Source organism: Accipiter gentilis, chromosome 6 (genome assembly GCF_929443795.1).
Source record: "Accipiter gentilis chromosome 6, bAccGen1.1, whole genome shotgun sequence".
Taxonomy (NCBI): Eukaryota; Metazoa; Chordata; class Aves; order Accipitriformes; family Accipitridae; genus Astur; species Astur gentilis.
Window position 1 is genome coordinate 30957388 of NC_064885.1, and position 17459 is coordinate 30974846.

General features: G+C 46.3%; 1 protein-coding gene across 4 annotated transcripts in view; it reads left to right on the plus strand.

Moving 5' to 3' along the window:
* FGF12 (fibroblast growth factor 12) overlaps positions 1-16290 on the plus strand; it is a 237910-nt gene extending 221620 nt beyond the window's left edge. For all 4 annotated transcript variants that reach the window (XM_049802973.1, XM_049802972.1, XM_049802970.1 and 1 more), the window contains 2 exons: positions 6797-6995; positions 15570-16290. In XM_049802973.1, coding sequence (XP_049658930.1) covers positions 6797-6995; positions 15570-15688 — 318 coding nt within the window. In that variant the 3' untranslated portion in view covers positions 15689-16290. The remainder of the gene's footprint in view (positions 1-6796; positions 6996-15569) is intronic.
* The last annotated feature ends 1169 nt before the right edge of the window (positions 16291-17459 follow it).

Genomic DNA, 17459 nt, shown 5'->3' on the forward strand with positions numbered 1-17459 from the left:
GTTATATTTTTCAGAGGCAGTAAGTTACGTTGCTTGCTAGTGCTGCTTCTCAGCTCCCAGAGCTGGGGACCAGACCTGCATGGATGGTAATTTATTTGAAAATGTGCTCCCTCCAGCCCACAGATGGTCCAGGCGGAGTCAGAATACTTGCAGATACCATATTGTCTCATCAAGTGAATCTCTGCTTTGCAGCAGGGCTGTACACTCCCATGTAGCAGCTTGTTATTTTAAAACGTAGCTACTCTCTCCTACTTCTAAAAGGCCACCGAGAAGACTTGTCACCAATCTCTTATGGAGCTAGAAGGGGGAGGAAAAGTGGAGTGTGAACAGTAGAATATCACCTGCCATCTGGACAAAGATGTGATGAGATGTAAAGTTTGGATGCACATTTGAGGTTCTTGATCACATGCCAAGAGAGAGCTCAGCTACAATTATTTTAAAGCATTTCCAGCCAGATGCAACCCTAGGTCGTGGAAGAAGCTACACTGAGGCAGCAGGACACTGAACGTCATCAGGCTGTATGCAAGGCAGCATTGCCTGTGGGAGCGCTGCTGTGGTTTGCATAGGGCTTATCCTGTGAACAGGACCTGTGTGGTTAAAGACCTGTCCTAGGAATAAAAGTATGCCAGGATCAAGTGCTATGGTATGAGGTTTGTGGTCACAAATTCTCAGATGCTCAAAGGCATGTTTAGTCTCTGAACTTTCACAGGTTAAATGAGAGCTGGGCATTTGCATTTCATCTGGGAGCCCAAATGTCTTCGAGAATCCAGTGTCTTTGTTTATCCACACAGGTCTACGCACACTGATACCAGTGCTGAACTTCTTGGTGCTGTTGGCATCAGAGGGGAGTTGATTAAACCCTGCGCTGGCTGAAGGCGCGGTGGAATCTAGAATGGGCTTTACTGGGTAAAAAGCACCATAAAGCAGATGCTCTTCTGCAATGCCATCCTTTCCCCTGTGATGGAGCAGCACTTACACAGACATGGTGAACACGATCCAGTTGTTCCATGGTCTGTCTCTGCAACCACAATGAAATGCCACTGCTGATAGCTGTGCCGATATTTATGATTCCTACTTAATATGTTTTAAATGACGTGATGAGCTCCAAGTATTAACGCTAACATCGGTAAGTATCCTGAGCCAGATTCTCTGAGAGGGAAGCCTTGCCGTGCCATAGACTTTGGTGCAGTTTAGTGCTTTTATCCCATCTGAAGATCTGGCTCAGTAACTGTGCAGAACATAAAAGAGAAACCCGTAAGTGCTGTAAACAAAGGAAAACTGTTACTCTGGGAGTGTGTTAGTTAGATATTTCAACACTCATAATTAACATCCCTTTCCTAAACTGTGGCACAAACTACTTGTAGAATGGTCTTTTTCTTTTATTGCTGCTAGTTTCAGTGACTAAATTTATTAAGTCATTAGGTTTGCATGTGGATGTGTATATTTGCTGTTCTCCTTTGGGCTATAATAAAAGGAGATCTTGAGAGAAAAAAAAAAAAAGAGAGATCTTTATTTATCTGGCAATTTTGAGAATGTTTGTAGGGAAATGGCAAGCAATACAAACAAGTGGCCCAGTCCGGGGGGATGCTGAGTGAGCAGCTGGGTTTGAATACAACAGCTAGTGACAATCTTCTGCTGGCTTCCTGGCTGTCCCTGAGCATTGCATGTGGAAACCTGTCACTATTTCTGCCATGTTCTGGGGACATCAGGGGCTTCTGTGCCGGTCAGAGCTTGGACTAAATGAACAAGGGAGCAAATTGCTCACTTTTGTCATCGGAACCCAGGAGCACCGTGCTGTTTCTTATGGGGGACCCTTTCTTCGCACCTCCCGGCTGAGGATGCTTAGGGTGCCAGTGGCAGTGATGCTTCCAGCCTGATATGGGCAGGGGCTGGCACTGCTCTCTCTTGCTCAGAGCAGAATCAAGGCTGTCCACTGCCCTGGCAGCACTATGACTGTGACACCATTGGACTGGCATTTTTTGAAGGAGCTGAGACGTCCAAGGGTGGCAGTGCATTCCCTGAATACCCTGCAGCCCCACATCCACAGGTTTGAGAGCCGCGCTGCTCCACCGACGTCTGTTGCAGCTTCTCCAGCTTTACAGAAGTGCAAAGGAGGGTCCAGTCAAACTTAGTATGTTCAAGGCCAAGAGGGTGGGTTAGGTTTACCTGACCAAGGCAGGTGAAAGCTGAGGTAGATTGGGAAAAAAAAAAAATCTGTCCTCTCACAAATCACCCCCAGCTTGTGCTGGTGTGGGACAGATGGGGCCAGACGTTGCCAACACCTCTGCAAAGGATCAGACTGACCCAAGTGGTACAGAGGTTGGCTTGTGCCTGGAAGTCCCATCCACATTTCCATCTAGAGATGGCAGGAGACGCTACTAGGATCAAGGATAAATGAAACATCTTGTTTTCCTAAACCAAAAATAGCTTTTGGGGCAATCTGTGGTACCTTATGTACCTCTCTGAGCAGGTCTGACACACTGAATCCCCCCAAATGGCAGTTGCATCCATTTAGCTCCCTTTGATTCCAAGTGCCATTGAACGCGGTCTTCCTAATTTTCTGTGTGATAGCTAGCTACCATTTTATTTTTTTCTAGACTGTGCAATTTCCAATAAAACTAGAGTTAGCACAAACCAGACCTATGTTTGTTTTTCAAAGCAAATCTAATTACTCTTCTTACTGGAATTGCCTTTTGTTCAAGGGATTGGATTGAGAAGCAGAAAACAAGTTGCAGGCAGATGCTAATCATTTTGCATGCAAATTACTAACATTTCTTTTGCAAATATTTCATGCAGGTTTCTAGTTCAACAATTAAAAAAAGATCTGTTTTTTCAAACTGCTTTCAGTAATATCTATAGACATTTAACAAAATACTGCAGGCTCTAAATCTCCAAACAGTAAACAAATAAATTGTATTTATTTACTTTGTATGCAAAAACAATTTAGTCAAAGGCACATATTTCACATGAAGATAAAACCAGTCAAATTTCCTTTTTTTTTCTCCAAATCACAAGCATACTCTTTAATGAGGAGAACTGAGTGGGTTTTCTGAGTGAGCTGAGTTCATGACAGCACTGACAGGGGACAAGAGCTCTATGGAGTTTGTGCAGAGAATAGAGTCGTGATTTATTTCTTTGTTTAAAGACTGAAAAAAGTCTGGTGATTAAAAGATGAAGCCATCTGTCCTCTCACTGTCTTGTACCTGGTCATGCTATTTCTGTCAAGGAGAAAGTTGGGAAAATAATTGAGTGGGGTTCGTTGTAAGCCTGTTTCAAAAGGTCCCTGCACCAGGTGAGAGTGTGAAGTGGTGCTCCTGACCCCAGGGCTTACCATACCATTACCTCTGGAGGAGGATGTCCTTATGTCCTGTCAGAAGCATGTGGGGGGGACAGCCTGAGGATCCCTTCACTGATTTTGCCCATTTTGTATCTGTGGGATGAAGAGAAAGTATTGGACTCCAGGTCTGCCCATCTAGCACATTTCATCAACACTGAATTCATCTTTAAAAGCAAAACAAAGAAACAAACAAACAAAAAAAGCTTGCATTTCCCAGAAGTCTGGCCAATAGATCAGTGATTTTCCAAAAATACTTTCAGTTATGTCAGTCTGCAGCAGTGGCTGCTACAAACAGCTTTATTAATGTGAAGCCTGTTACGATCACCTGCACTTTCCTCTTTCTTCCCAGCTCTTCTCAGCCCAAGACAACTGAAACAGCAGTTCCCACCTGATTCAACATAATTGCCACGATTAATTTTGACAGTAAAGCTTGTAGAGAGGTTCTGCCATTAATATCCCAATAGCCTTTTGTTATTGGTATCCCCAAAGCCATCAGCAAAAGGCACGTGCAGAAACTAAGTGACACAACGTAGCCGAAGGCTTGATGTTGCCCACTAATAAGATATCAGTGAAGAAAACCTAAGGGTTTGCATGTTAAATAGATTTAGAGGACACTCCAAATATCCCCAGGTGGTGCTTGGGAGAGAGGCCTGTGTGCTGCTCGTCTGCCCCATCTCCTTTCTGGTCAATTGGTTTTTCCTTCTCCATCCTCTTGCTCATTGTGTCACGTCTGCATGTGGTAGTGCCCACACCAAAGATTTCTGGTGCTCAAACCTACGAAGACCCTGCGGCTTGTCAGTCTGGTGGTAGGATGAATTGTGTCCCACTCTGTTTGTCCCTACATGGCACAGTGCAACACTAGCTGCTGCTGCTGAGGTGATACGCGTAAGAAGGATGATCATAATGAATAAAAATGGCATTATTTAACTAGAACTTAACTGTCAAATCTGTGGGTTTTCTAAACCGCCAAATGGACAGAGCTGGGATGTTTCTTCGTGGTGTTGCCATGGTTAGTGTCCTGAAGTGCTATTTCAACTGAATTGTGGGGGATGAGGAATCAACCAGCCAACTCACAAAAACAATGGGACAGTTTTGTTTGCTTGTGAGGGAGCTTAAACATTTAAAGGACATCACTGTTTTGTCTTGATTTTCATTAGGTTGATGTCTTTAAATACATTTGCTTTAAAAGAATATAACAATTTTGCTACTTTATTGGTACAAGTGGATATACAATACTGCATCTGTTTTTATGAACTACTGCTGCATGTTGTAAAATACTATACTGCGTTAATTTTAAAATAGATATTTATCTGAAAACTTTATTTTTAATAACTTTTAAATAAAATCTAGATTTTTTTTTTCTGAAACAACATTTTCAAAATGCGTTAGCTTTTGTATTTCTTCTTCACTAAAAAAAATACTCTTTGTTCCACGCTGATATTAAAACAGGCATTGAAAATCCAGATATCTCATACACAGTAAACTCCAGGTTTTGGTCAAGGTGGTAGCTATCCTTCACAGCCTATCAACTTTTCAGTCCCCCGAAAGGGAATTTTCTTGATAAGTTTTTACTGGGGTAACGAAGGCATAGGAAAGCGGACTGAGCTGTCCAATTTGGTTTTAGAGATGCTCTCCAATCCGGGGCTTGCTGCCTGGCTGGGGCTGATGCCAGGGAAAGCCCCCAAGCCAGCTGGTCGCAGGCAGCCACTGCAAACTGCCCAGCTCCTGGGTGAGCTGCAGCTTCCAAGGCAAGACAAAGCCTGGAGATAAAGAGCAGATTTAAGGAGCACTTAAACACTGATCTTTTGGGAAGCTACTTCAAACACTGTTTTATAGTGCTCTAAGTCATCTAGATCTCTCTTAACTTGTTTCACTCTCTTCTTAAAATATTTATTTCTCCAGCAAGGAAGACTCCCTCAGATAGGGCAAAATGACCTGTTGGGCTGACAGTGGTTTTATCTGTGTGGTGCTATTGATTGATGCAAAATTCACGTGTGCAGTACAGCTCCGTGCTTTCTGCTGTGCTTTATCTTCTGCGGCTTCAAGCTTGCCTGGCTCCGTAGGTCTGTTGCACGCTGGATTTATTGTCAGACCAGGAACACTTTATATAATTCCCAAAGCGCTTGGGAACATATACCTGAGTGTTGCTGAATGTTCAAAATGTTCACTCTTAAATGAGGTCTGCAGCAAATATGTGGCATTACTCCAGATGCTTTGCTCAGATGTTGGTCATGCGTTTTCCATTAGCAAGGTTGAAGAAGCTCCTAAAGACTTCTGAGTGGCGAGGGCTTGGGCGAGAGCATTGCTTGCCTGTAGCAGCACCTGCCTTCACTCACGGGGCTCTGAGATACCTTGTCTGGGTCCTACAAGAAGGGATTTTGTTAAAACTGTTCTTCAGAAAATGCATATTCATTGTGGCATGAGCTTTTTTAGCAAGAATGTCATAGTTTTAAGGAACCCAGTGGGAAAATTTCTTTGGCCAGGATGAATTTTCTGCTCAAAATCAAAGTCTGGGAAGAAAAATAACCCACCAACAGCCACATCTGACTCAGTAAGGGTTTGGGAGCCCACTGCCACAGAGTCCCCTGGCTAGCCAGCTCTTAAAGGTTTAATGTTTCCCTGTTGTTAAAATCTTGAAAAGTTACTGAGACATGACAAGTTTGATCCGTAGCTGAGTGAGAGTCTCATCTTCTTTGAGACTTGATGCAAAGCCCGTGCAGGCGGCAAAGGCTCAGGGGATGTCTTGGACAGACCCATGTGTCCGCTGTTCCTGGGTAGGTGTGGGACCAGTTCTCAGTATCTGAAGAAATACTTGTATCAGAAATACTTAAAATTCTTTCTCTTTATTGAAAGAGATTTCCAGGCTTTGTGCCAGCATTTCCTCCCGTCGCTTTTGAAAACAAATAAATTGTTTGCTTGCTTTTGTACTCCCATTTCTCTGAATCTACTTAAATGCCCCTGATAAACTGCCTTTTGCCCACCCTGATAAACTACCTTTTGCCCATAAGAATTTGAAGAAGCCTCAATATTTTAGACAGCAACCATTGCACATTTCTTGCCCATCACAGGGAAGGTAAGAGCAAAGCCAGGGGAAGGCATTGGGAGCAGCAGATGAGCAGCAAGGCTGTCTTTGCTTCTCAGCTCTCTTTTTTATTTTGCTTCGTATTTCACTCTAAATCCTGGCAAATTCCTGACTTTTCCTGCACATTTTCTATGTCTGTTCACTGTAGGCTGGTTTGCAAACCACCGCTCTGCCGCGGAAGGAAAGCCTTCCCTTTCAGTGGGGAGTTTTCTAGATGTGTGTTATTGCTGGGAGCTGGTATTGCTGAAGCCTGTTGTTTTCTATTGTTAAACTAACTGCAATGCGTGACCATCGTGTATCACTCAGTGATGCCTAATTTAGGAGATCAGTGATTAATTCCTTCCATTGCTTTTTCTTCTCTCTCTCTCTCACTGCAGGATGTTTTCACACCAGAGTGCAAATTTAAGGAATCCGTCTTTGAAAACTACTACGTTATTTATTCTTCCACGCTGTATCGGCAGCAAGAATCCGGACGAGCGTGGTTCCTGGGACTCAATAAAGAAGGTCAAATTATGAAGGGAAACCGAGTGAAAAAAACCAAACCCTCATCACATTTTGTACCCAAACCCATTGAAGGTATGGAATCTGCCCACTCCCCCCATCAGTGGGGTGTGGGGAGGGGGAGTTTGCAACTTCAGATCTGGGGCTTCCCGGATGGGGGTGTTGAGCTGCAAGACCAGAAATCAAGGACAATATTTGTGGCATTTCAGAAAGGTGCTGGGCTGCACTGTTAGCATTTCATCTGCTTTCCTTCCCATATAATAAGCTTTGTACATCGTCCCAAAGGGGTTTCTCAGCTTTGGGGTGCTAAAGGATGAATTTAAAAGCCCAGCAATGTGAGAAGTTACTGGGAAAGGAAAGCAGCCCTTGAGCAGCCAGCAGTTCAAAAGGCATCTGATCCAGCAGTGACCGTAACATTGGGTTCTCTGTGAGAATTTTCCCAACATCATTCAGTGGGTTTCCAGTCCCATGTAGAGTCAGTAGAGATAGGATTTATCTCACCTGAATTTAGACTTTGACACTCTTTTATAGTAACAGAAGATAAATGGGTCCTACCAGCACAGCTGTTGATGTACTTTATATGTCTACCCTAAGATGACTTAAATCTGTTTTTTCTCATATGTAAAGACATCTTAGTTAGTCACTGGGGGGTAGAGAAACCTTATCATAGATGTCCAAAGTTAGATGAGATGCTGTCACGCCATATGTTTTCATCACAGCATGAAGCTTCAGTGAAAGTCATGGAATTGAAGTTTCGCCCTTCTGCTGCTGACTGTACACTACTGAAGTGTGCCACAGGCTCGTGCCAGGGCATTTTGCTTTTTGTGGGCTGGCCTCTGATAAATGGAGAGATGTAGTGTGATGAGCAGTACTTAACAGGTACTAACTTGGTTCTGGAAACAAGGAGACCTCTTTTTTTTCTGTTGCTTGGAAAAAGCACTACTATTTGATCCGCAAACTAGGTACGCCTTTCTGACCAATCTCAGACCTGCCAGTGGCCACCTCAGGGACACAGCAGCCTGGGGCTGGCCTTGGCTGCCTGGCTCCGTGCCCCCTCTCTACCCCCATGTTGGCTGTGGGGTCGGGGCTGGACCCGTGGAGAGAAGGAATGAATTGATGCTTTCCTGACGGGTACCACTCACAGGTGGTGGAGGACGCAGCTAAATCCATGCACTAGTAGCTGTTTTAACAGCTTCCCAGCTAAGGTGCAGAGGCAGACGAGCATGCGTGTGTGAGGGAAAGGCCAGTTCAGGAAGGCAGGATGAAATCGTCTCTTGAACCACTGAAGCAAAGGACCAGGAGAGAAATTCAGCTCGGCATTCCCAGAGTATCTGTGGCCTTTGCACAGGCGATGGAGGTGTTGGAAGAGCAGAGAACGGCCTGGAGCCTCTTCTCCTGTGCTTGTTTTCAACAGCTTTTCTGCAGTTGGGAGCCTGTTCTTGTTTATCTGAGGCATTAGTGGGATTGGTGCCCTACGCCCTCACTGAGGTTTGCTAAGCAACAGGGCCTGCCTCAGGCATTGGGGTCTGTCACCAGCTTCTCTTCTGTCTCTTCCTCTCCTGCCTTGGCTGGGAGGAAAATCTTTTGCAAGCGCTAGCTTTCACAGCTGGGTTTCCAGCTCCTTCTGGTATTTCTTTGCTGCCTGGCTGGGTGTCGGCACTGATCAGCGCGTTGCTTCGAATCCAGGCTTCTGGTTTGATGTACCGTGCGTGGTGTCAGCTGAATGGCTCAATAGTTGTCTTCTGCATACATTAAACTAGGCCATTCCTGTGGCTCTCCTCATGGAAAGCCTTGCCTTGGTAGAGGTGCCTGACCTACAGCAGAGTTCTCAGTGCAGCAAATGCAGCTCTGGCTTTCATTTTGAAAAACCCAGCCCAGCCCGAGAGCTTCCCTTTCCTGCAGTTGCATCCTCCCACGCTTGCTTCAATCACAGCTGTCACATAACCTCCCGAGCGAGTGAGCGCTTTGGAAGCTGGCAGCCAAATTAAGGGCTCCTCCACCCCTTCCCTCCTCCACATGCTTTGCAGTCAGCCTCTGTGAGCGCTGCTGCATCAAAGAGCTGGCAGCCTCCCAAGCTGAGGCACGTGTCAGCTTCCCAAAGCATTCAGCTGTCTGGGACTGTGACTCCAGACGGAGGACTCTGTTCCCAAGCCTAAGATTCATTGTAGGTAGCAGAGGCTTGTGGGGAGGGCTGGAGTAAAACACGCTCAGCTCCACGTGACTTCTCTGTGCTGCATCCGTCCAAGTCTCTGCGAGCAGAGCTTGCAAGCAGAGATGTCTCAGAAAAGGGGCAATTCCTACCCTGTTTTAACAGCTTCTTTCTCTTTGTCATCACTCGAAGGAAGTAGTCAAAGCACTCCCCTGCTATGTTTGCATGTCCCTTCTGCTAAATGCTGTGGCACGCCCCAGCGTGTGGGCTTTGCCGCTTATTCAGGCCGGTTCTTTGCAGCTTCTGTCTGCAGTAATGCACCCAGGTTTCCTTCTGCTCCGGTACCACCACCAGCATCAGCCCTGCCACATGATGGCTGACGCAGTAACGTATGCAAGGAGAAATCTGGTCCCTCGGGAAGCAGAGGTGTTACATACATTGCTAGGAATCACTTCACCCACCACTTCAATGGCAATTACTTCTGAGATGAAACTTCCCAGTTGTTTGCCGTGTGCAGAAAAATTATGCAGCAGCTTAGTGAAGAGAAAAGGGAAAGGAAACAGAAAAAAAGCCCAGATTGTTCCCGGAGCTCATTTAACTCTCGTTGCTTCATACTGCTTTCTGAATTCAGAAGTCCTCAAAGTTGCAAATGGGCAGTAAACGAATAAATAAATAAATAAATAAATATTAAACATCCTCCCAGAAGATTTCTAAGGACTACATATGCATACATGTGCATATATACACAGTGGTATCTGTGTATGTAGGTATGTGTTACCTATGGCTTTTAGCAGCTACAGCTTTATGCTGTGCTAATCCCACAGAGTGTTTTGATTCCTGTAGATTGTCAGGATGCTGGAGGTGTTCTGTGCGAAAATCACTAGATACCAACTGGAAAAGTTTTGGGTTTTGGTAGGTAGGAGGGGTTTTTTGGTTTAGTGTAAGTAGGATTTGTTTGGTTTTGGAAATAGCATTAAGCTTGATCAATATGAAAGCACAAAAAACTTACTAAGTAATAACAGGGGAAACATTAAGTTTCTCTCCCATCTGTGCACAGGCAAAGCCAAGGCAAACAGCCTGGCAGGCAGCCGTTAATGTACTGTGTGGTGCCAGTTTTGGTTAAAAACACACATACGCAACACATTTCTTTTGATATTTTTATTTCTGATCTCTGATCATTCGTGCTAAATGAGCCCTTAAAGTGCAGACATATAGATTGAACCGGACTGCACAAGAAATTAGCTTGAGTATAATTGTCACTTAGACACCAAGCAGTCTTTTAAAGCAATTTCAGTCTCTTTAAGTGTCTGTAGTGATTAGTGCTGGACAAACACTGCCGTCCACAGTGCCTCTCGTTCTTTTAAATATCCGGACCCATCTCAAACAATGGGAGACTTTTCCAGTCACTTAAGTGAAAATTTTATCAGATGCTTATTGTGGATGTGCTCTGTTACTTGCATTTCCTTCTCCCTGAAGGCATCATTTCCAGATTGCTCTCCCAAAGAGCTACATTTCATCTCTCACCTGGCCCAGGCCAGAATGCATGTGGGGTGGCAAATCTGGCCACAGAAAGCAGAAGACAGCTATCCCTGCAACTGAGTCAGCAGAGGTGCCCCTAGCTCCAAACACATGGTGCCTCAGCCCTCGTGATGTGAACACGTCTCAGATATGAAGGTGACCTCTTAATGACTGGTCTGATCCATTTATTACTGCTGATGAATATCCGTGTGCAAGGAACAGCAGCTAGATCTTTCCCAGTGTATTTTCCCAGGGATGTGACATCCCAGTTTTGTTAAAGCAGAGTCCTCAGATGTTGCAAAGAAGTACAAGACACTGTTGAGTAAGAAGATGTGGTAGGCCTAGTGAAAATGCTTCAAAGGTGTCACCTTAATCCACAAAAGATCCTAAAAAGTGTTCTTTAAGAAAAAACAACAAAACCCCATACTCTCTATCAGTCTTTATCAAGACAGCTCCTCTTTTGGGTCTGTCTTTCAAGCGGGCAGGCTTTGGTATGTTTTCTATCCCACACTAACTCACTTGTTCATCTATCAAACTCCTAATCATCTTATTAGATGGCAAATGCAACGTATTTTAACCATGCTTTTGCTTGGCTTTTTGTCATCCTGTGCTGCGTTTCTTACCTGAACAAATTGTGATTCCATCTGGCAGCATCCTGCACATTTAGCCGCCAGATAGACGGCGAGATCAAATGCCTCTGAAATGCATCAGCTGGGACTGGGTTTAGAACACAGTAATTAGAGGCAGAAAACAAGGGTGCATAATCACTTGCTCCCTCCTGCCCCTAGCTGCTGCTCAGACAATTAATTCTCTCCATCGAAGCATTAGCTAATGCAGCCGCTACTGCAGATACCGACACCCGGAGCTGTGGCATCCGTCAAGGAAAGAGCCCATCTCCGGGCTGCCTGCCAGAGGCTGCGTGCCCAGCCCTGCCCAGACACCGGTCCAGGCTGCCATCGGGGCACGCGGCCATCCCGCAGGGCTAGCAGCCTGCCTACCTGCTAAACGGCAACTTGTGAAAAATCGGGTTCCTCCTAACTCGCTAGAGTCTGGAGCAGGGAAAGCCAGGGGTGAAGCTGGGTGGAGGGATATATCTAAGGTCCTTTAATAAGCTCTTCCCCATATTCTAGAGGAAGGAAAATGGAGTTTGTTGCATCCCCCGAAGCTCCTCAACTTGCAGCCACGCTGAGTGAAAACCACTAGGATCAGGTCACAAAATGGTGCATTTTTCCCAAACTCAGGTGGTCCCTGGGGCCCAGGGAAGCGGCACAGGGTGATTTTGGTTTCACCGTTTGGGTGGTGTGCCAGTGCCACGCCTGAGAAGCAGAAATGAGGCTGGGATCCTGTGCCAGCACACAGGCGAGAGATCGAGCTGTTCCTGGGCGACAGGCAGCCCCCTCCGTGCCTTCGCCTTCGGGAAGGATGCTCCCCACCCCCCCCTTCCCCCTTGCCTGTACCCCTGGTCTCTTCCCTGCCTAATTTGCGAGTTGTTTCTTCGTGCAGAATTGTTTCCTTGTGCGTGGGAATGGCAGGCACTGCTGCTTAGCTGGGAAGCAGGGAATCGAAAGCCACAAGAACCAGACATGGGCACAGCTCCACTGCCGCTCACCCCCTTCTATTTACGCCTGTGGCTCTTCAGCAGATCAGGCTAACGGCACTTTCCAATTAAAGCATGAATATGGATGTGTTGATTAGAATCTGGGACATAGGAGCTGATTATCTGATTGAAGCTCCAAAGCATTAGCTTGGTTTCCAGACATTAAGGGCTGTATTTGGCTTGGTGTGTGGGTGTGGGTGGGTGGGTGGGAGAAGCAAGGCAAAGCAGGGAGGGGACTCTTGTTCTAGCCAAGTTGCTCATCCTTCCAAAGCTGCCTTGTGCTGCGTGCACCAGAAGACCTCCCGAGCGTCTGGGCGTGCCGACTGTCACGCTGCTGCTGGTTTACCTTAATGCAGGTGACAGGGGCGGTGTGTCTTCACACACACACACACACAGGGACCCCAAACAGCCCTGTCAGGGAGTGCTGCTAGTCGTGACCCACAAAGATGTACTTTAAAGCTGGGAAGATCCGGGAACTCACGACAGTCCATTTGCAAACATCCCCCCCTCCCCGGTCTGTGACTAACATCTCCGCGTGTGAGTCACACTCAAGCTTCCTCAGTACAAGGAGTAACAAACTGCAGTCCAAGAGCCCGTGTTGCACAACATGGCACACTGTCCTGAAAAGCCCGCAATGGCCATAGCTTAGCGCACGTGCGCAAGCCTCTTGTGTAGGAGAATACCCAGGCACTATCTTGTGCCTGATGCCATACAAATGCTGCATACACTGATACTGTAGGTGTATCTAAATACTGAAAATACACTTGTCCTATGCTTCTGCAGATTTTCTGGCATGGTCTGTTGGCACAGCCCGTCTGGTACAAAGGCTTTGACAGCTCTGTCTGAAAAGCACAATGTGAGCAGACTCCAGCCATGCCCCATGTCAAGTACTCGTATCACGCACTAGACTGGAAGATAAACTTGTAATTCCTGCCCTGTTTGCCAGCTAGGTACAGGGTTTCCTTAATTTTTAGCTGCAAATGTTGTTTACTTCTGTAGCCTAATTTATATTCATTACTCTGTGGGCCTTCTTAGCAGCTCAGTGGTTTTGCCCAAAGGCCAAGGTGAGAGGCAGGGAGCTGAGGAAGGGCCACGTGCCATGGTGCTGCTGCTGCGGGCTTTGCTCAGGCTCAGCCCTTGCGGTTAAGCATCTGGCCCAGCCTGAAGGGGTGTTGGGGATGGATGTGAGGGAGATGAGCTTAGTACATGCAGCTGCCTGCGGGAAGAGCTCATGGAGGTCCTGCCAGCTTGGGAACCAGAGAGGTCAGGGTGAAGACAACACTGCACCTGAGACAGAGCTTTGCATATGGAATGTCAGGGGCACTGGGGCAACGCTGGCACAAATACCCAACTCTGCTGGGCAAACATCTCATCAGAGAATAAGGTCGGTCACAGAAGTGATGTGCATCCTCAGTGTCATCAAAAGGCTCTGCAGCTCAGGCTAAGAAATCACAAGGCTACAGGTTTTCCTCATTTGTTAACCTTTGCATACTGTTCTTTAAGATTTTATTAGGTGTTTTGACACAACAGGCAAATTTGCCATCACCAGGTTGTTGAGTGACGCTCACCAAGGTATGAGGGGCAGCTCAGCAGCAGAAAGGGGATGTGGGAGCCCTTTTCCTTCTGTTGCCGCTGTGCTACACGCTTTCCTTGCAGCATGCAGACAGCATCGGTAGTCTGGGCAGCTGACGGGCAGTCCTGGCATTGCTCATCCTGGCCCAGACCCATGGGACAAGTCATTCATTTTCTCTTTTTTCTCATTTTCATCAAAAAACAGCTCCAGTAGCAGTAACAGTTTGTAGAGTGGTACCTGCCTTGCAGCCACACTGGGAAGCCCAGCTAGTGTGCGTGTTTAAACTGCTTTGAAAGCCTTGCATGAAAAATGCTCTATGGGAAAAGTAGTATTTTTTCACTGCACATATATTCAATGCAATATCCCTCCTATTAATACACAGTTGACCGCATTTTATCTCTGTCCTGTATTGTTACGCACTGCTATAACTGTTTATCTAGCTAGGAGTAAAATGCAGAGTAATAATGTCATTTGCAGCCTGCCTCTAATTGCCAGGATTTATTTGCAAATAAGGGGAGCTTATAAATACAAGCGCTTACATTGCCTTTTTACACATGGAGTATTTTTTTCACTTCTTCAGGTAATTTTTGAAATTTTGTTCTTGTTGATTACACGGAACCAAAACCTAATGGGCTCTCTCCCCTGTGTTTGAGCTCTGTGCCACTGTTTGTGACATGACAGCTGTACAAAATGAAGCAGTGCACAATCATTTTTTTCTGTCCTCATTTTTGCAAAGATCCAGGCATGACATTTGCAGTCTGGACCTACCTCAGGTTCTCAACTCCAAGGTGCCTGCCCTTGAGATGCCTCACTATTTCAATCACATCTACACCCCACCACATTTGCGATGAGCTCATCAGAGATGCTCCCTTTGGTGTGAGACACTGAGCTGCTCAGCGTGTGCCGCTGCTCTGGCACACCTCACACGGGACGAGGACAGCCATGAGGACATAGTCCACATGGTGAGTTGGATAAATGCTTTATGCTGCACAGGACATGGGGATGTGCCATGCCTCGGGCAGACGTTGCCTTCTCAAGCTGTCTAGGCTCCAGCAAGTACATTTTTGTAGGACGTACATTGCTTAGCCAGGGTCTGGAGAGAAGGTGCTCTCCATCCACCCTGCTCTCAGGTGCTGCCAGGTGACGGCACAGAGCTGGGATGGCTCCTGGCTCGCTGTCACTGAACTCATCCCCATGTGTCTGCTCACGGCCTTGGCCTTGGCCGACTGTCCCGATTTACAGGGGAAAAAATAAGAAGTGCTGAGAGCAGACTGCGGCTTTTGGTTGAAGGAGCCAAACGGGCTTGAGTCACCACTTCCAGATCCAGAGCTTAACACCCAGAAGGCTTGGATGGCTCAGATGCAAGTGTAGTTTTGATTCAAGACTCTCTAAGGGCTTCTTCTCGGAGGTCAAGGGCTGGAGACAGGGTAATTCTTGGACCTGTTATTAGATGATAGTCAGCATCTCGGGACAATACACGGTGCTGTGAACTGGAATGTTTATTTTATATGTATGAATATAACGTGAAATAACAGTAAAGCACAGAAAACCTAGAAAGACTTCTCTGTGAGAAATCCCCTGTTTCTATCTGTGCCTTTGGAAGACTCCAGAGACAGTAGCATCCGACTGGCAGCAAGGGCAGGTAACGGATCCTGCCTGGTAACAGGAGCTACGGCTGGGTCACCGAGGTTTCTGTAAGTGTGTGTTTGTATTGGGGCTGGAATTTCAGCCTCATGTACAAAGAAAGAATTCATTGTGGTCACTAATGTCTGTGACTGCAGGGTTGTTAATGGGTTTCTTTTCTGTTTGCAGTGTGCATGTACAGAGAGCCATCGCTGCATGAAATTGGAGAAAAACAAGGACGCTCAAGAAAAAGTTCAGGGACACCAACCATGAATGGAGGCAAAGTTGTTAACCAAGACTCGACATAGCTGACAAATACCCTCCCTTCTTCCAACTCCTCCCCTCCCACCCACCTACCCACCCCACCTGGCGAAACCACACTGAGACGACGACAACTGAGCAAGGCAGGACCTACTGGTAGTGGCTAGGAGTCCGAACTCCAGAATCTTTCTTTGTGTAGGACGAGGAAATGGGATCCCAGATCCTGCCTGTTGCAACGTTTTAAAAAACAAAAACAACAAAAAAAGTGAAGAAAAAATGTTTTAAATCAGGACTCCATTAACATTTTCAAAAGCAAACTGTTTGCTCTGTGATCAAAGGGGGAAAAAAAATCTCATCTCTGCATAATAATAATAATAACAACTAATAAATATAATAATAATAATAATAAAGATGTTACCTTTAAAAATAAAACAAAGCTTTTTGAAAATTGAACTTAGCATATGATGTGCGAGAAACACGTGGGAAACGCAGCCTGGGACTGTGCTTTCTGTCTTATACTTTCACTTCACGTTCACACCGCTGTTTTTTCCATCCCTGCTTCCCTGGGGATGGATGGTATTTTTCACAAAGGAGGAAAGGTAGGGATGGATTATGACTGTGTTTGCTCTGCTATCAATAAAATATGGCCTGTCCGAATTAGGAGTCTGACAGTTATGGGCAACAAACTAACTACTCTGTATTCAGCTTCTTCCATCTACATTCAAACACTGTGTAGTTATTTGTTGCTAGTGTCACTGTGTGAGTATGTTTGACCCAAGTCTGGCATTTTATGCCTTTTTATCATAATTATTTATATTTATAGGCTTGTTTTACTGTATTAGTTGCCAGGGGAATTTTGGAAATGGGTTTTCAGGTCTCGTAGGATGAAATGATCATATTTATTAGGGGAGAGTTAGAAGATAAAGGGAAGGAGGGATGGCTGCTTGCTTGAAAATATGAAACCGAGCTAGAAATGCTACCGAAATCCTTGCTGTCGGATGGAAACCATGAGGCAGGTGCTATGTGAGAGGGTGGCAGGGATTTCAGTGATGGGAAGAGGGGTGTGGGGAGGGAGTAGGTGGGGTGTGCAGAGGAGGTGGCAGCTATAGGGTACTGTGGGTGGTTGTGCCTGTCCAGCAGTGCCAGGGCGAGGAGATGTTGCCGTTTCCTTCTAGCAGCCGGGCTCTCCCTAAGTGTTAAGGCTCCACACGCATCTCATTTTACACATGTTCAAAGCCGAGACTACAAACTCCTTTAATCCAAAGCCTTACTTACCGCTGCCAAGCCTGTTATGGGATGAGAACCCCTGCGATGCTGCAGAAGCCTCGGTATGGGTGTGGGTACGTGTCTCGCGAGCACCCGGCTGCAGATGCTGGAGACAGACTTCAGAGGTAATGAATTCACAGCTAGGGAAAGGCAAGGAAGAGGGCGATGGGGTGACGTATGCTCAGCACCGAGCCCACCTGCAGCGACTAGAGCGTTATTGGGGCTTTGCAAGTCCCTCCCTGTCTGGCGCTTTCTCCCCTTGTAGTTCGGGGGTCAACAGTGACCCACACACCCTCGCTCCCATGGTGCTACTGAAACAGGGCGATACGGGCAGGTGTCCTTTGCCCACACATATTAACTTCAGTCTGACCTCTTTTGGCACCCAGGGCCTGCAGGCAGGAGCAGCAAATCGTAGAGGTGATAACAGTTGCTGTTACAAAAACAGGCACTGCCTTGTCTGTGGTGCCCGGGAAGTTTTTGCTGCTCAGGCCATGGTTATAGCTCCTGTGAGAGGTGAAAAGCAAAATGAATAAGCAAATGCCCAAGGGCCTG